Source organism: Equus quagga, chromosome 5 (assembly GCF_021613505.1).
Source record: "Equus quagga isolate Etosha38 chromosome 5, UCLA_HA_Equagga_1.0, whole genome shotgun sequence".
Taxonomy (NCBI): Eukaryota; Metazoa; Chordata; class Mammalia; order Perissodactyla; family Equidae; genus Equus; species Equus quagga.
Genome location: NC_060271.1, coordinates 117,824,912 through 117,844,622, shown reverse-complemented (window position 1 = coordinate 117,844,622; position 19,711 = coordinate 117,824,912). Strand labels below are relative to the sequence as shown.

Here is a 19,711-nt window from a genome sequence, read left to right as displayed (position 1 = left end):
CCTCTATATACATGGGATGCCTACCCCAGCATGGCTTGCCAAGTGGTGCCATGTCCACACCTGGGATCTGAACCGGCGAACTCCGGGCCACCGAAGCGGCACATGTGCACTTAACCGCTGTGCCACTGGGCCGGCCCTGAGTTTGCCTGTATCTGAAGTGATTAACAATAACTGCAGTCTTTGAACTATTATTAGCTTGTACTCAAGCCACGTTTATGGATTACCACAGTTAACTAAAATATGTTTTACAAGTATAAAGTTCATATTTCAGATGGGTAAAGACAGGCCTTATATTAACAATCATTTGATAGTAAGAGTTGTGGTCTCCTTATATTGATTAGAAGACAGACAAAGCAGGGAAATGTGCTGCTAATTAGGGATAGTAGAACGTTACTTGGGACAGTGGCCTCTGTCTAATAAGTTGTCCAAAGCTCTGTGTTTAGTGCAAGGGTGTGTCAGTTCATATCAGTTTTCTTATCAGTACACAGAAGGGATTTAAAATATACTACTTGTATAAAGGAAGTACTTTTATGTTCAAGAAGGTGGTTTCATAGTTTTCCTTTCATTAGAGCCAATTTCCCTCCTAAATTAAGGGGAGACGCATTTCTAATATCCTTCTCAAAAATGGGCACTTCACAGCGTATTTTGGAGGTAGTTTAAAAGTCACTGGACTGTTCTTGGTCTGATCCATAATCATCTCTTGCCTGATGTACTATAACAGTCTTTTTACTGGTCTCTCCATTGGCATTTTTGTCCCTTTCCAGTCCATTTTCTACACTGTAATCAGTGTGATCCTTTAAAAACATAAATCAGGACATGCTTGGGCTTAGAATAAAATCCAGCTCACTGTGGTCCCGTTAGGTGGTGTCTGCTCACGTCTCCAGTCTCATTTCATATCACTCTTCCTTGCTCACTAAACTGTAGCTCCATTGGCCTTCCTCCAGTATTTCAAATATTTCTAGCGTTGTGGTCTTTGCACGTTTTGTTCTCTCTGATTGGAACGTGTCTTGGCATGCACCCTCTGTGTCCAGCACCTGTACACACTCCTCACACATGCACACTGCCACACATTTATTCTTTATTTTCTCTCTTTTTAGGTATAAATTACATACAAATGCACATGTCTCAAGTATATAATTTAATGAATTTTTTACATGTATATATATATATATATATATACACCCATGTAACTACCACTCAGATCAAGATATAAAATTGTTTCTAGTACCTCAGAAGGCCCCCATTCAGGCCCTCTCACCAAACTACTAATTTGACTTCTTTTGTCATAAATTAATTTTGTCTGTTTTTGAATTTCATATAAATGGAATCTATGACAGCATGTTCTCTTTAATGTCTCCTTTCTTTCACTCATAATTATGTCGCATACATTCTGTACCTGACTGTCTTCTCATCTTCGAGGACTCAGCTTGTGTCCCCTCCTTAGAGAAGCTTTCCTTGACCACTCTGACTAGGCACACTCTCTGCCCCCTTGTCCTTGTGCAGGACGTCCTCTTTATTTCCTTTACAGCGTTTATTACAACTTGTGATTTTTACATGTTTTCTTGCTTACCATCTATCTCACATTACACTGTGGAGTTGGTGAACATAGGAAACATTTTGATCTTGATCACCATTTTCTTCCCAGTGGCCTAGCAAAATTTTGCCTGGTAAAACCAAAGACACGTAATCCTAAATATTTATTGGCTTGTTGAATGAATGACTGAAGAATGACCTCTGCTTTATTTCCTGACTTGTACTGAAGTAAAAAAAAGTTTTGAAACTTTCTAATTGGCAAAATGTTATCTAAGGTAATTCTGGATTTTGTTAAGACTTTATGAAAATCTTTTCTTGTGGCATGATAGATTAACTGCTGTAGATGACAGGGACAGTTCAGAATTCTGTACCCAAATAAAAATTATCAAATGTACTAATAGCAGTCTGGAGGGAAATGTTTAGAAGTTCTGCCTTGATCGGCTTTTTTACAGGGCCTTAGGTAAAGGCACCATTAGCATGACAGATTTACATGCTGAGACTTTTGGGAGGCATAGCTGTTACCCGCTCTGCTGTACACAGGGTCCCTGGGAGTGGGAATTGACTTGACAGCACTAACAGCAAGCTGTTAGCTTGGATAACTGAGTCTGAGTCTGAAGAGGTCTGGAGAGAGTAGAAAGATGACGTGACTCCAGCAAGATGATTTTGCGGGGGGTGGGGAGGGTGGGGGGGGTGGGGATGAGGAAGATTGGCTCTGAGCCAACATCTGTGCCAGTCTTCCTCTATTTTATATATAGGACGCTGCCACAGCAAGGCCTGATGAGCCTGGGGTTTGAACCTGGGAACCCTGGGCCGCCAAAGCAGAGCACACGAACTTAACTACTATGCCTCCAGGCTGGCCCCAGATGAAATGTTAAAAGGGTAAATGTCGAGTCTTACACTTAGGTTCCAGCAGTCAGCCTTGTATTGGCATGGAGAAAGGTGGCTTAGCAGTCCCTGGAAGAAAGGCCTAAGAGGTTCAGGTGTCTGTTGTCTGTAGTACAATTTTGTTGCCATGGGAAATGAATAGGTTGAGCATCAGAGAAATAAGTTGTTGAGGAAGAGGGGTTTATAGTCGTGTTTTCTTTTCTACTCTTGTACCACTTGAAATGTTCCTTTTGCTGTAGATCACACCTTTTGTTTTTTAACATATTGGATTGTCTGGAGCTCAGGTTGTCATATTGTCAAACTGAAGCCCCCAGGCACCTGTTGTTGTGAGTAAAGTTTTATCAGAACTCAGCCATGCCCATTTGTTTACCTGTTTTCCGTGACTACTTTCCTGCTTCAGTGGCAGTGTGGAGTGTTTGTTACAGAGACCATATGGCCTGCAAAGCCTGAAGTATTTACTATCTGGCCTTTTCCAGAAAAAGCTTTCCAGCCTCTGGTCCAGAGAACTAGACCTAGTTGATGGAGATTAAACTATGGCAAAAGAGTTTGCAGCAAAAGGAACGTGGGATGTTGCAGAGAAGGGGAAGAGGGGCAGAGAGGGTTTAGGTGTGACAGGGAGAGCTGTCTTCGGGTATCCGAAGTGCTACTGCTTAGAAGAACAACTGGGCCCTTGTATGCTTAACTTTGTGAGACAAAATGAAAGCAGGATAAAAAATATGGGGCAAGGAAAAGATTTTCTTAGTGTATAGAAGAATTCTTTTAACGTGGATTGGGTTGCTTCTGGAAGTAATGAGTTTTTTTTGTAAACAGAGGCATTTAAAAAGAGGACAAGCATGTAAAACAGATGACAGTTTTACCTGTTTGTGTAGGTGAGGGTCAGGCACGTGAGAACTAAACGGGCTCTGAACCCTTGTGGTTCTGGGGTTTTGCCTGGGGGTGGTGCCCTCAAACTCAGGCTATGGTCCTCAAGCGTTTCTCCAGGGCGCTGGTTTAGTCTGGCCCTGCACATAGAGCCGGGCAGGTCACAGTTGACCTTAACAGTGGGTTGTCCACTTGGTTCAGGTATTGTGGTGTATACCAAAACATCATTCCAATGGAAAATAAAAATGTATTTAACAAGCATTAACAAATAACCTAAAGCTAGTTTAACACCTTTAGAAGTTCATGTTTTACTTATTTTTTCATGCATGTAGAAGGTTTGAGTCATTCTTCTTTCCTCCCATTAATTCACAAGGCAGTTTCAAGTTTCTTTGTGCCAAGTGATATGTGACCTTGAAAAATACCCAGTTGTGTAAGGCTAGAGCAGAGTGTTCTTTAGGTTTACTGTTTGCCACCTTTTGTAATCTTAGACTAATCTTTCTTGCTATACTTGAGCTCACCAGCTGTTAGTAAATATAAAACATCCAGTTAGGCAAACTGACCTTCTTGTATTGAGTTCTGCATTCTTCTCCTACTTCTGCTGGTCCCCTGAACTAGAGATTTGAGAGTTAAAAGTTCAGAATTTAAAAAGAGGAGCTTTTCAGATCAAAATATCATTAGTTAAGGACCATCTTTTAGATCTAAGTTCAGATAATGGAAAGCTACTGAATGACACTCATTCAGTAAACATTTGAATTGAGAGCATTGTACTTTGTACACCATATTAGCTGTTCGTGTGATGTCAAACTGTTTTCTTCTGATTTGGACTTTTTACAACTTTTGTACTTTGCAGTAGTTGGGAGACTTGAAATGTTTGGTTTTCCAGTTTATCTGACCTGCTGGCTACATCACACAGTCTGGGTGGCCTTTTGTGAAGAGGAGCAGGCAGGGCACTCCTACTTTGTCATCGGCAGCCTTTAGGGGTTCATCGGTTCCATGTCCTCTGGTCGAAAGACTTAAATTCGGGCAGACTTAAGTCCTGGCGGTTGAGGACTCCTTCATTCTGCAGAGCGTCAGATGTAGTGGCATCTGTTATGTGGAAAAGCTTTATAAACTGTAGAGAACCGTGCAGGAAGGGTAGATTTTAGTAAGAACACTAATACTCACCTAAGTCTGCTCCTGCTGAGCGTGGATGCAACTGCATAGCTTCTCACTCTAGCCAGCACAGGCAAACCATGTTCTTCCTCACTGTTTTCTTCCCACTGTCTATCTCAGACCTTTTTTCCGAGTTATCCCCTTTCAGTCAGAATGGATGGGAGAAGTGGAGGCTCTCAGATGTGGAGTCTGTTGAATCAGCATTTGACTGACTTTTTTTGGGGGGGGCAGGGGGAGGATTAGCCCTGAGCTAACTACTGCCAACCCTCTTCTTTTTTTGCTGAGGAAGACTGGCCCTGAGCTAACATCCATGCTCATCTTCCTCTACTTTATACATGGGATGCCTACCACAACATGGCTTTTGCCAAGCGGTGCCATGTCTGCACCCAGGATCTGAACCGGCGAACCCCGGGCCACCGAGAAGCAGAACGTGTGCACTTAACTGCTGCGCCACTAGGCTGGCCCCAGCATTTGACTTACTAGTTAACTCTCTTTGCTAGCAGTATTTTAAATGATTTCTCTTTATTTACTTTTGTGTTCCATCACACTTTTAAGTCGTGAAACACTTTTGAGAAAATATTTCTTGCATATTCATAAAACGTTCAGGAAGACATTTTGATTTTTAATTATGACTAAAAAAATTAGATACTCAAATGCTTACTACTTATTTTACATACATACTAAGCATAAATACAAAACAATCAAAACTTTTTTGTGTGTGTGAGGAAGATTGGCCATGAGCTAACATCTGTTGCCAATCTTCCTCTTTTTGCTTAGTGAAGATGGTCGCTGAGCTACCATCTGTGCCAGTCTTCCTCTATTTTGTGTGGGACCCCGCCACAGGATGTATTGACAGGTAGTGCTGAGTCCATGCCCGGGATCCGAACCTGTGAACCCCAGACGCAAAAGTGGAGCGTGTGAACTTAACTACTACACCACCCGGGCCGGAGCCTCAAAACTTTTTTCAGACGTTAGTTGACTAGTCTGACTAGACTAGTTGTGACATCCTTTAAATGTCAGATGGTTGAATTAGGTAATATTTCTACTCCCTGAGGGTGGAAGTTGTCCCTTTAGTCTGTGCCCCTTCTTCCCCACATTGGTGGAGTGCTTCCTTCTTGCCTGGTACTCCAGTGTGTGTCTGATGAATACGTCGTTGACATGACTTTTAAAGTTTTACATATTTAGGCACAGATATTTGTTAAAATTTCCTTTGAATTTTTAATAAATAGCCCAATAATTGAGGAATAAACTTGATTACCACGGAACCCTAACCTGCTGTGATCTTCCTTTGCTTATTTACGCAATTCCTTTTCCTGCTATAAAGGGATCTGTCATTCCTGGTGCTCAAAGCACATGTAACAATATCTGATACTTTATAGCACTTACTGTGGGCCAGGTGCTGCTCTGAGTGCTTCGTGTATATTGTTAATTTATCTAGTTCTTATGGTAATCCTTTGAGGTAAAGGCTACCATCCTCATTTCACAGGTGGAGAAAGGTTAAGGGCAGAGAGGTTAAGTAACTTGCCTAAGGTCGCACAGCTAGTAAGTGCATTCATAATGGTATCAAGGGGTAAAACAATAGATGCCTGTTAGTTGAGAAGGATGAAGGAGGTTGGGAAGGTCAAATGGGGCCATTATTTAAATGCACACAGTGAGCGTATTACTGATCCTGCATAGTGAGAATTTATAAGCAACATAAATTTTTGTGCTGAAGCATTGTAATATTATAAAAGTTGAGTAAAAAGTATCTCACTGTGCTTGACCCTTTTTGCCCCATTTATATTGCTTCTGTGGTTTTGTTATTCAGATAAGGACGTCATAAAAATACAGGTTCTCCAGGTTATATTTGTACTGTTATTTTCATTGGAGAAATGTTGTTCTGCTTGCTAGTACGCAAGGATTAACTCTGAGTGTTTTCTTTCGTTTCTTAACAGTACAGTGCTGTAGATACCAATCCACTCTCTCTGTATATCATGCATCCATTTTGGAACACTGTAGTAAAGGTAAGATGATTAATTGGCATATACTTATGTTTTAGTAAGTTTTAAATATTTTAAACTATTTTCTGGGGTGTTACAGATACAACTGTCAGTTTAATAAGATATCTAGAGAAACTGCCTCTCCATCCTCCTTTCCCTTAGTCACATACCTTTTGATATATCTCATTGTTGAAATGTAAGTTTATACTCTAGAATTTATCATTTTCGTAAAATGCCTTTTTAAGTTTTTTTGAAATAAGTGTAATGTTATGATTTCGGCGGCCTGGGGTTCAACAGTTCAGATCCTGGGTGCAGACATGACACTGCTTGGCAAGCCGTGCAGTGGCAGGCATCCCATATATAAAGTAGAGGAAGATGGGCACTCATGTTAGCTCAGGGCCAGTCTTCCTCAGCAAAAAGAGGAGAATTGGCAGATGTTAGCTCAGGGCTAATCTTCCTCAAAAAAAGAAAAGTTGATTATGGAATTATTTAAAATATAGAAAATAGAAGAAAGAAATGCTTATTTCTATGAACTGGAGATTATGGTTTACATTTAAATATATGTAACGTATAAACGATCTTTCAAATTTATAGCTTTTATTATGAGTTAAATTTGCATGTTACGGTGTGGTGGACAGAGAGTTTCCTCTACTTTAACTATTTTGTAATTATTTTGAAAAAAATAGGTATTTCCTACTTGGCTTGCTCCAAATCTGATCACCTTTTCTGGCTTTCTGCTGGTTGTATTCAATTTCCTATTTATGGCATACTTTGATCCTGACTTTTATGCTTCAGGTAAGATTATTACTTTAATATAAAGTTTAAAATGTCTAAATAGAGAAAAGTGAGATATGGTTATTTTCTGGTTCTATTAAGATGTTTATATTTCTGAAAAGTTTTGGATATTATAAGGGTATGTAAAATGTCAGAATTGGGTATAAAAGCTAAGTTGTATCTTCACAGTCTGTTTTGTATGTTTCCGTTAAGTTCTAGAAAGCAACAGGTTATTGAATCTACATAGGCTGTCTAAAAAGCAATGAGGTTTTGGTAAATAAAGAATAATTGGATATATAAGAAGATGGAAAATTAGGACCGTGAAACTTTGCCTGAAAATGAATATAAGCAGGGCCCAGCATACTTACCAATTCCAGAAATGTTTCTTCCCTTTTTTTAGTTATGGAAGAAAAAGCCCCATTTTTCTAAAGGGAATGTGATCTCTCTTTCCCTCTGCTCGACATCCGTGCTTACCTTTAGTAACTCCCGGTTTCCTCAGAAATGGTTCTTTGACTGTAAATATTTTTTGACAGAAGTCCGGACGCTTATTGGGGAGATAGGAGAGAAGCACTTTTGGAGGCAGTTTCAGCCTGCTCCCGTCTCAGACCCCCATGGCTTCTTTCACACCTGTTCCTGCCTTCACTTTGTTCCGAACCCAGCTTCTGCCCCAGGCCTTCAGAGAGAGTCTGGAGCGGATTTAGGATGAGGGGGGATAAGTGGGAGACAGTTTATTTGTATTGCTCAGCCAGTTGATAGAGTTGAGAGGAATAGAAAGATGGAAGTAGATGAGGATTTTTTGAGTTCTAAATTAGAGAATATGTTTTTCAATAAGAATACTTACAAATGATGTAGTCAGGAATTATAGTATGGTAATGCCTCTGTGTTGTGGGTTCAGCAGACTTTTGTAGACTGACCTGGAAAAATTAACAATCACTGACAATGGTGTTTTTGTATAAAAATTTGGAGTTTCAAATACTTATGACTTTTGATATTATAGAAATTCTGAATATTGAAATTGTACATATGCCTAACTTTATCAACTAAAATTTTTAGCCGTGGCTTCTGTACATGTAATGAAATGGTAATTGAAAGTTGTAAAGTACCACATGAATAATAAATAAGATTAAATTTCATTAAGCTTGGTTTTGATATTAAGTAGTTTTTAAAAAGTTTATATATTAATCCAAAAGTTTATCTTCGTAACTAGAAATATTTTCTCTGACTACTCCATGGGGTCAGCCCGGTGGCTCTGCATAAGTTCACACGTTCCGCTTTGGTGGCCTGGGGTTCGCCGGTTTGGATCCTGGGTGTGGACCTGGCACCGCTTGGCAAGCCATGCTGTGTTAGGCATCCCACATGTAAAATAGAGGAAGATGGACACGGATGTTAGCTCAGGGCATCTTCCTCAGCAAAAAGAGGAGGATTGGCAGCAGATGTTGGCTCAGGGTTAACCTTCCTCAAAAAAAAAAAAAAGAGAACTAAAATGTGTACGTATTGTATATACTTCCCCAAATCTTAGAACTTGAAGGATCAGATAAACCGTCTAGTGTCAGTATATTCGGGAAATGGAAGACAAGAAAGGTTAAGAAAGGTTAAATGATACATTCAAGGTCACGCTGCTGGTTGATTACGGAGCCAGGACTAGAACCCAGACCTCCTGATTCTCAGTTATTCTGTCTATCAGGGTCCAGACATTTCAGAATGATTCTGATGCCAAAATCATCCATTTGAGGTGTGATCTAAACCCAAATCAGGAGGTCTTTTGTTTAGCTAATTAATAATAGAGTGAGAGTATGGCTTAATACATGTTTGTAGTTTAATCATAAACAGTGAGGATCAGATTAAATTCCAAAACCATTTTTCATTCCAGGTACATAGGTAATTTTCAAGTAAAGATGAACAGTCTGTCTGAGTTAGGATTAAAGCTCAAAATAGATGCCTATTTCTTATGAGGGGTTGGGCACTTACTTTTTTGTCAGAGTTTACTGATATATTTTAATGTTTACCCAGTTCTGCCTTCAAAATATATTGTAAAGTACTTTAACTTCTATTTACTAAATAGAAACATTTCTCATTAGCAGTGTATGCAATGATGAGAAAAGTTGTACTTAGACTGTATTGAAATCTGAGCTGTTTTCCTTTGCAGCACCAGGTCACAAGCACGTCCCTGATTGGGTTTGGATTGTAGTGGGCATCCTCAACTTCATAGCCTACACTCTAGGTAAGCAGTTGGCAGATACTCGTTTTAGTCCATGGCTGGTGAAGCTGTCAGCAAGGATAGTTGACATTTTCTCCTGTGCTTAATCAAATTAACTTAATTAAATTAACCACTAAATTAACATTTTCCCCTGTGCTTAATTCATTTTAACTAGGGTTTAGTAATATCCTTTTCAGTTTTATAAATGTTTTTGAGTTTCTCTGAAAAATATTGTCATTCATTGCTAGGGATTCAAAGAATAAGATGGGAGTTGGCAAACTACCACTTGCGGACCAAATCTGGCCCGTTGCCTGTTTTGTCAGTAAAGTTTTATTGGAGTGCACCTATGCTCATTCCTTTGCATATTGTCTGTGGCTGCTTTCCTGCAGCGAAGACACAGTTGGGTAGTTGCAGCAGAGACCGCATGGCCCACAGTGCCCAAACTATTTACTGTCTGGCCCTTTACAAAAAATATTTGCCAACCTCTGGAATAAGATATCATTTTTGCCTTAAGTTTGGGAAGCAGGACTGACATATCAAATAACTGCAGAATACTGAGAGAGATGCTATAATAGAGCACAGTGGGAAAACAAATACGGAAGGGATCAGTACTTATTTGGTGGTGGGAGTGGTGACGGAAGTCTGTGCTAGGCCATAGGGGAAACCTTAGTAAAAAGTTAGAAAGAGGCAGAGGCTTTTGTACATTTGTTAAAGATGAGCGTGTTTTAAATTCTGCTCCTATTCAACCAAATGGGATTGGTTTCCAAGGAGTGCGGGAGGAGTAGGGAAAAGGTGTGGGTAGCCTGTGGGTGCTGACTTGTCACAGCATGTCATGAGAGCCTTTTGATATACTGTACCATCTACCTGTTTCAGGTCCATAATTCTGGCAAAAATCCTGACCTAACATCAACTGTTTGTTGCAAAACCTGCCTTGAACTAACATGAGGCAATTTATAATCTTTCTTTATTCTACTAGGGTGACTATTATATTTTGCTGCAGAAATATTAATGTGTTTGATCACAGAATACTCTCTAGGTCCTACTGGGGGGTTTTCATAGCAGTATCTGTCCTGAATTACCTTTCTTGAAAACAAAGATTCTGAAATGTATTTAGACCCTACCCAGACTTGCGGAGTGGTAATGTTCAGTGAGAAGAAGTATAAAGCCTAATAAATATGTAGTTTGTGAATTCAGTATTTGTCATAACTGCACAGGAGTTTCACTGAAAATAGGAAATTAAGCCAGCAAATAATGAGAAAAGACTTTTAGGAAACATTTTAGCTACTTACGGGCTACTTTAACTGCTTAAGAGATCTGCAGTATTTGGCAGGCGCTTGGGATTCATCCTCTTTACCACAAACTGAGCTAGGCACTGGGGACAATACTCTGGTGAGCAAGATAAATACAGTAATTATAAGATTCTTAATTCCTTAAATCTCTGTCTTGGGGCTGGCCCGGTGGCGCAGCGGTTAAGTTTGCACGTTCTGCTTAGGTGGCCTGGGGTTCGTGGGTTCGGATCCCGGTTGCGGACATGGCACCACTTGGCAAGCCGTGCTGTGGCCGGCGTCCCACATATAAAGTAGAGGAAGATGGGCATGGATGTTAGCTCAGGGCCAGTCTTCCTCAGCAAAAAGAGGAGGATTGGCAGCAGTTAGCTCAGGGCTAATCTTCCTTGAAACAAAACAAAACAAAACAAAACAAAACCCCAGAAACTTAAATCTCTGTCTTTACAATTACCCTAATTCTGATGCACTTAAGTTAACAAAACTGTTTCTTTGGGGGAGAAACTGAGACTCTTGATAATTTAGACTGTTCTTCATTTTTAACTACATTTACCATTCTCTCTGTCTCTTTCTCTCTCTCCCTCTTCCCCTCCTTTCTCTCCTCCCCTCCTCCACCCTCCGTTTCCTCTACCTCTCCAGCATCCTCTGTTCCTGCCCCTAAATGAGGGAGTTCCAGAGTTCCACTGTGCTTTATCTTTAGCCGCCTCTTTCTCCTCATTGCCTTGGTAATGCTGATTCTTTTTTTTTTTTGAGGAAGATTAGCCCTGTGCTAACTACTGCCAGTCCTCCTCTTTTTTTGCTGAGGAAGCCTGGCCCTGAGCTAACATCCATGCCCATCTTCCTCTACTTTCTATGTGAGACACCTACCACAGCATGGCGTGCCAAGCGGTGCCATGTCCACACCTGGGATCTGAACCGGCGAACCCCGGGCCACTGAGAAGTGGAACGTGTGCACTTAACCACTGCGCCACCGGGCCGGCCCTGTAATGCTGATTCTTAACACTATTGAGAGGACTCCCCTGTTTATATCTAGCCCTTATCTATCTTCCGAGTTGCTAGTGAGTACCCTTAGATTGAGTTGTTTGACATTACACTGTGGATATCCTGCCAACACTTATAATTTCAGCATCTAAAATTGTGCGCAGCATCTTTTCTATCAGTCTTGCTCCTTCTTTGGACTTCTTTATTTCTGTTAACACTACTGCTCTCCTAGTTACCCAGACGGGAAATTTTGAAGATGGTCTTCTTGTCCTTTGGCTTCACCTCTCATTTCTGCTGCGTTGTCACTTTTACTTTCTTAATGTCTCACTTGCCCCCAGCTTTTCCTTCCTGCTGCATTCTATCTCAGTTTAGGCCTATTCATTTGTGTTCCTCCCTCCAGCCTGTCGTTTGCACTGATGTCAGGCGGGTCTTCCCGAAGCTCCTCATTGCTTTCACTCTTGTCACTTCCCTACTCAGATGCTGTTAGCAGCTCCTCATACTCCCTAAACTGACTCAGACCTCCTTTCTGGCCTCAGTATCCTGCCCTCTTCACATACCAGTTTCTAGTCAGACTAAACTACTTGGCATTCTCAGAACACGCTTGTGGTTTTCCACCTCGGTGTTTTTGCTGATAGCACTCCCTCCTCTTGAAATGGCATACTCCTTTATCTCTTACCTACTGAAATCCAGCTCGTTCTTTATGTCCCCACTCAGATTTCACCTTGGCTGGAAAGCCATTCTGGATTGTCCTAGCCTGAAGAGAACCTGTCCCTTTTCTGTACTCTTCTATGGTTTGTGATACACCATATCTTTAATTATCATGTTTTGTCTCCTTTCTCAATTGTAAACACACTGAGGGCACAACTTATTCTAAGATTCTTATAATCTTCACAACATCAAGACCAGTGCACTGCACAGTTTCAGTAAATGTAATTCTTATATTTACTGAACACCTACTATGTGCAAAGCCTTCTGAAAGCTCTTAAAATTGTGGAGGCAGCACAGTTGTGAAGAAGTGACTATAATGTCAAACAAGGTGAAATAGGTGTTATGACTGAAGTACAGAGTGTTTTTGAATCCTAGAGCAAGAAGTGGTTAGAGAAATTGTAATAAATGTTCATTATTTATTATTCAAATCTTATTCATTTTTCCTATCATAAGTCTTGAGAATTTGTGGCTAGTGGAACAACTCAATTGTTAGGTAGATTTGGAGGAATTCAGAGTCCAACCAGAATGCTTCTTCCTCAGATCTAAAATTGACACCATTCAGTATAATATAATGTGTTTTAATTTTCAAAGATTAAACTTTGAGAAATTACGGATTTTGTTTCTTGAATCTTTATATTGTAGGACGTAAAGGTTGGATTTTTATAGTACTGGCTGGTAGCTATACTTTAGTTAATTAACATTCCTTTGATATGCTGATTTTTTTTGTCTTGTTTTTCTCCAGTTTATTAGAGAAGACTTTCTCCATACTAGTACAGCTGTTGACCTTTTCCCATGGTCCTGTGTTTTGTTGCAGATGGTGTGGATGGAAAGCAAGCCCGTAGAACCAATTCTAGCACCCCTTTAGGGGAGCTTTTCGACCATGGCCTGGACAGTTGGTCATGTGTTTACTTTGTTGTCACTGTGTATTCCATCTTTGGACGAGGATCATCTGGTGTCAGTGTGTTTGTTCTTTATCTCCTGCTATGGGTAGTTTTGTTTTCTTTCATCCTGTCTCACTGGGAAAAGTATAACACAGGGATTCTTTTCCTGCCGTGGGGATATGACATTAGCCAGGTGGTAAGTATGTGTTCTGCCTTAAATTTTCAACATTGCCATGAATTTTGGGGGAAATTTTTGTCATTTCTTCTTTATTGCCCTTAGGCTTTTTTGGTTAGAATTGATGTGTGCTTTAAAAGATTTTTAAATTTTATTTTATATTATTTTTACTTATTTATGGAAAATTTCAAACATAGATAAAAGTAGAGAGACTAGTATAGTGAACCCTTTTGTACCTATTGCTTAGCTTCAGCAGTTAACACATGGCCAATCTAGTTTCATGTGTACCCTTACTCACCCCCCTCCCAATTATTTTAAAGGAAATTCTTAACATTATGCGATAAATATTTTACTGTATATCTCTAAATGGTAAGAGCTCTGTTTAAAAAACATAGTCACAATGCCTTTTTACACCAAAAAATGAACTGTTTCTTAATAAACGTTCATTTGAATCGGTGATTTTATAAAGAAACATATGCGCATATAATTAAATTGTTGGCTTTTTGTCTTCATTGCCAAGTTTTCAATGAGTAGAGAGATTTGTTTTCTCTTACTTAGAGGCTTGCTATCAACTCTCCCTGTCTTTGAATCCCGGCTTTTCGTGTTGCCATTTTGCCCATTTGCACCTAAAGCTCCAGGAAAGAATCAGAAATTGGAGTGTGTCGGAAGAAAGTGATTAGGTGGGCAAATTGGATCATCTTATGGCTTAACCAATTTATGAGGTGCCTTAAAGTGTTCCAAATGACGGCCAGTTGCTAGCATTGTCTAGAAGTTAGTTATTTTATGGCACTCTTGGCTGAAAAAATATATTTTAAAGGCAAGAAGACTGCCACAATATCAAATGTAAGCATATTTCTTGCTGTTACTAAAGCTGTTTGCTAGACTTATGTCGCATAAAGCATGGACTCCCTGATCTTTCCAGCTGTTAATGCTTCTGTATGCTTTTGTCTGCATTTTCTTTTTAGACTATTTCTTTTGTCTACATAGTGACTGCGATTGTGGGAGTTGAGGCCTGGTATGAACCTTTCCTGTTTAATTTCTTATATAGAGACCTATTCACTACAATGATTATTGGTAAGAAGCTCCATGTTGAAGCCTATTTTAACATCACTTTGTTATCAAAACTAGTGTTTGATTATAACAAGCAACAACCCGCTTCCCTCTCCCCATGCCCTCCAACAAGCAGAACGGCTCTACAACCCTGCAGAGTTTCATCCAGACTGTTAAGGAAATAAAGTTTCTGTGTTTTTTTTTTTTTGTTGTTCAGCACCAAGCTATTTCTGGTCAGAAGGAAATACCACAATAGATCACACAAACCTTGTAAACTATTCAGATTCATCTAGACTGTATCAGAGGATCCACATGTACCTGGACGTTTTGATACAGATTTCATACTATCTCAAAATTGAAGATTATTATTTGTAGGAAATAGATTAGATGAAACATAGAGATTATACTATATCCACTCCAAAAATTGAGCCTCTGTTTCTCAGATACCCTCCTTCTTTATGCCGCTGAATTCTAGGTACAGGTTTTTGATCGTGCAATGTTTGCCTTTTGATTTTAGCCAAAGGGGATATCTACAGGATGACTGAGTAGGGAGAGTGTTTTCTATGGAAAGATAGAAAGAGGAGGGGTAATCTAGGTTGCTATTTTGAGATACCAGGAATGTCACTAAGGACCTTTGTAGAAGTGAAAAAGCATACTTGTTGGCTATTGCTCTCTTCCCTTATCTAAAAAAATAACGTTCTTTCTTTCTCTGTCGAACCTTGGTAGCAGAACGGGAATTGGGTAAGGCTTAGGAACAGCTGGGAAGATAGCACATTAGGCAGTGGCTTTCAGAAAAGGAGTGGTTTGGGCCCTTTTCTGTGCCTCTGGACTGCAGATATTTTTAGGGACCCTGCTGGACTATACCAAATGTTCATTTTAGGGTACCTGTGTAAACTTATTTCTTTACCTTGAAAAGTCTGGCTACTTTTCATCTCCTACCATGTTGTGAATCTTTTGCTGTAAGCAGCTTGTCCTATGGCAGGTTTGCTGCATTTTACATTTAAATGTTAAATTTAAAGGTAAGATGAAATCCTCTGATACATGTGATATGTTTTTGAGTGTTAAGTGAGTAGTTCAGTAGGCACATATTTTCTTTGTAGTTTGTAAGTTTGTCTGAATTTTTCCTTCTGAAATAAAACAAAAGCCCACGTTTCTGTACAAATGCATAAAGCAGCTTCTCCAGTATAGTCATGTGCCACATTAAAATGTTTTGATCAGTGAAGGACTGCATATTATGATGGTGGTCCCAAAAGATTAGTACATGTAGCCTAGGTGTGTAGTAGGCTATAGGTTTGTGGAAGTACACTTGAGGATGTTCACATAATGATGGAATCACCTAATAATACATTTCTCAGAAGTATCCCCATTGTTAAGCAACCTATGACTACTAGATTTGAGCAGACTTAAATAGACAGAAGGGCTTAGAGCCTAAGCTAACTAATTTCTGCTGATAAAATTGATGGTGCTGATGTTAGAGTGGCTGGTGTGGACTAGAGCCTCAAGGTGAGACAAGGGATGATAAAAGGTTGGTGGAAAGTGAGGTGGCTCCTGTTTGCCATTATGGAAGGTTGCCTTTGGGTGTAACAGACTGGCTGCCAAGATAGAGAGCAGGATTCCCCCTCTCACTTTTTTTCTCCTTTTATTATGAAAAAATTTAAACATCTATATTCCTTCTAGTCTTTCTATTTTTATATAGTAAATTCCTATGTACAATCACCTAGCTTCAGCAGTTTTCAATACCAAGGCCAACCTTGTTTCAAATGTACCACTACCCTCTAACCTCTGGGTTATTTTGTAACATATAGTCTTTTATACTCAATCGCACATTTACCATTTCTGCTGCACTTCCTTTCTGTATATCTGACTTAAACTGTGTGACGTTCTTTCCCAGGAGTCTGACGGACTTCCGTTAGCATTTCTAGTAGTGCGGGCCTGGTAGCAATGTATTCTCTCAGTTTTTGTTTATGTAAAAATGTCTTGATTTGGCCTTTATTTTTTCTTTCAGCATTTTGAATATGTCATTCTAATGTCCTCTGGCATCTTTTGCTTCTGAGTCAGCTCATATGTCATTGTCACCCTGTATGTAATGTGTCATTTTTCTCTTGTTGCTTTCAAGATTCTCTCTTTGTCTTTGTCTTTCATAAGTTTGACTGTGATGCACCTAGGTGTGATTTTCTTTGTCTTTGTTGGTGTTTGTGGAGCTTGTTAGATCTGTAAGTTAATTTTTTTTTGCTAAATGTGGGAAGTTTTCAGCCACAGTTTATTTCTTCAGATATTTTTCCTGTCTCTCTCTCTCCTCTCTTCCTGGGACTCCACTTGCGTGTATGCTAGCCTCTTTCACTTGATGTTGTCCTATAGGTAATTTTATGAGGCTTTCTTCAGTTGTCTTTAATCTCTTTTCTCTATTCTTTGTAGTGATAATTTCTGTTAATCTAGCTTTAAGTTCACTGCTTTTTTCCTTCTGCCATCTCCAGTCTGCTGTTGAGTCCATCTAGTGAATCTTTCATGGAACCTGTGACTTAAGTTGTTTTACTTTTCAGTTGTAGAATTTCCATTTGGTTCTTTTCATACTTTCCATTTCTCTGTTGAGATTTCCTATTCATTCATTCATTGTCACCATATTTTCTTATAGTTCTTTGAACATATTTGAAATAACTGCTTTAAAGTCTGTCTACCAAATCCCGCATCTGGGCCCACTTAGAGTTAGTTTCTATTGACTGCTTTTTTCCCCGTTTCTTTGCATATTTAGCACTTGTTTTTGTTGCTGAAAACTGGACATTGGAAATAATGTTTGTAGAGACTTTGGAATCTGGTTTGTTTTTTTTTTTCCTGATTTTTCTCCCCAAATCACCCCAGTACATAGTTGTATATTTTAGTTGTGGGTCCTTCTAGTTGGGGCATGTGGGATGCTGCCTCAACATGGCCTAATGAGCGGTGCCATGTTGGCACCCAGGGTCCGAACCAGCAAAACCCTGGGCCACCCAAGTGGAGTGCCTGAACTTAACCACTCGGCCCTGGCGCCGGCCCCTGGAATCTGTTTTGTTTTGTTTTTCCTGAGGAATTTTGCTTCTGTTCTAATAGGCATTTAACTTGTTGGGATTCAGACTGAGAACTCTTGTCTCCCTCATGGTGTGCAGTAGCTGATGTCTCTGTTCAGTTATTTTCAGCTGCTACTTTTTTAGTCTGGTCCCCTGGGGATCTCCCTTGTGTCTATATAGTTTAGCATTTGCCAAAGATGTGGGCAGAGTTGATACTGAGATTTTGGTGTTCATCCTCTCTAGTTTCCATATTTCTGGGGTTCCCCCTCCTGAATCTTCAGTTGTTCTGCCAGCGCTTGTGTTTTCTGGCTTCTGACATCTCAAGCCTCCTGCAGCCCATGCCGAGTGTGGATTAGAAATGCACTTAGTGAAAGACATAGCAGACGCACGGACTCACCAGGAGCACCTCTGTCTTTCACAGACAGTGCCTCCTCTAGTTTCTGCCTTCTTTTTCATCATGCTCCCTGGGCTCTCCTGTTTAGTTTAGCACCCAGCCAGGGATTTGGGCGGAGTTTGTACTCAGATTTTGAATCTCAGCCTTGCTACATCTCTCTCTCTTCTAATATACACCCCACCCCCCCTTAGATTTCCGGTTTCTCTGCTGCTCTAAGCTATAGTATCTGCCTCCCCAAGCTGGTTAGGAAGGCTGTGGCTTTCCAGCATCGGGGCTGGGATGGGAGGCAGGCAGGGAAGCCTCACACTTGGAGTTGCTCCTCAGTGTTTCAAGTGTCAGTGCTTCTCAAGTTCCTGCCTGCCTCTGATTATTTTCTAGTGCCTTCAAGTAGTTGTTTTTAATATTTCTTGTCTAGTTTTAAGCATTTAGTGAGCGTTCAGATTTCCGTAATTGTCTCAGATGTCCTGTTATAATTGATGTGCTTGTGTAGCCACCACCCAGGGCCTATACATTGCATTTGGTCAATAGGTCTTTTCTGTCTCTCTCAGTCAATGTAAGTTTACCCTTTTTTTCTTTGCAATTTTTTTTTGAAGGAGAAGGTGAGTCATTTGGCCTATGGACCTCTCGCATTCTGCATTTTGCTGACTGCATCCTCATTGTGTCATTTAACATGTTCTTCTGTCTCTTGTTTTTCTTATAAACTAATAGATCTGGTTAGAGATAAGTTTGATTTTTTTGTGGCCACAGTACTTGTTAGGTACTGGTTCTTCCTATTGCATGCATCACATTAGGAGGCACAAAATATCTAGTTGTCTCTCTTTTTGTGATGTTAATAGTGATCAGAGGGTTGAGGTATTGTATGTCTTTCCATCTGTTAGAAAGTTTTGCATCCGCTCGTCACCTAATGGTATTAACAGACATTGTTGATTGTTGCTTACGAATCCATTCTTTGAGTGGATAGCTAGGGGAATAAAGTTCTTTTTTTTTTTTTTTAATAAAATACCTCATAAATTTCATACTGATAATTCCAAATAAAATTTGATGATACATATTTTTTGCTTAACTTCATTGATCTTACTTTTATACCTCCTTTAAACTCTTGACAAAAGTCTTTGTTTTCAACAACACAAAATAATTATTTATTTGCTTTATTCCACAAAACACACACAACAGTCTCAGCACATAGTACCAAAATCTGCAACAATATGATTACTGAAAATTATTTTTTGCAGTTACATTTGTCCTTATGGCTTTTCCCACTAGAGATGCCCAGTCTGTGGTCGTGCCACCAGCTGTGGATATATGTACATTTCAGTTTGTTTCATTTTGCTTGTGATTTTTAGGGATTACTTTTTCTTTTACAATTTATTTTTCCTTTATAATTATATAACATAATCACGTGATTACAAAGTCAAATCTGTGTATCAAACAAGGTATATTCAAAAAAGTCCAGCTTCTATCACTACCCTAATCCTCTCTTCCATCTCTTAGTTTTTAATTTTTTGATTTATCTTTTCATTGTTTCTTTCTTAATATAAGTAGGGGTGTGTGTCTGTGTGTGGTTTTATCCCCCTTTCATAGATTAATGGTAGCATGCTATATATATTTGACTACACTTGCCTTTTGTCCCCCTGGTAGACTATCCTAGAGAGCACTGCATGGTATGTATAAGGATCTTCCTCCTTCCTTCTTGCAGCTGCCTGGGTCTTCATTGTGTGGATCTACCTTAGTTTATTCAGCCAGCCTCCTCCTGGTGGACATTTGGGTTATTTCCAGTCTTTTGCTGTTATACAAATTGCTGGAGTGAAGAGTCTTGTATA

General features: G+C 39.7%; 1 protein-coding gene across 1 annotated transcript in view; it reads left to right on the top strand.

Annotated features, from left to right (window-relative positions):
* The window catches only part of SELENOI (selenoprotein I), a 47,544-nt gene that overhangs the window by 12,289 nt on the left and 15,544 nt on the right, over positions 1-19,711 (top strand). The window contains exons 2-6 of the mRNA XM_046663498.1: positions 6,366-6,434; positions 7,097-7,205; positions 9,331-9,405; positions 13,168-13,430; positions 14,375-14,483. Coding sequence (XP_046519454.1) covers positions 6,366-6,434; positions 7,097-7,205; positions 9,331-9,405; positions 13,168-13,430; positions 14,375-14,483 — 625 coding nt within the window. The remainder of the gene's footprint in view (positions 1-6,365; positions 6,435-7,096; positions 7,206-9,330; positions 9,406-13,167; positions 13,431-14,374; positions 14,484-19,711) is intronic.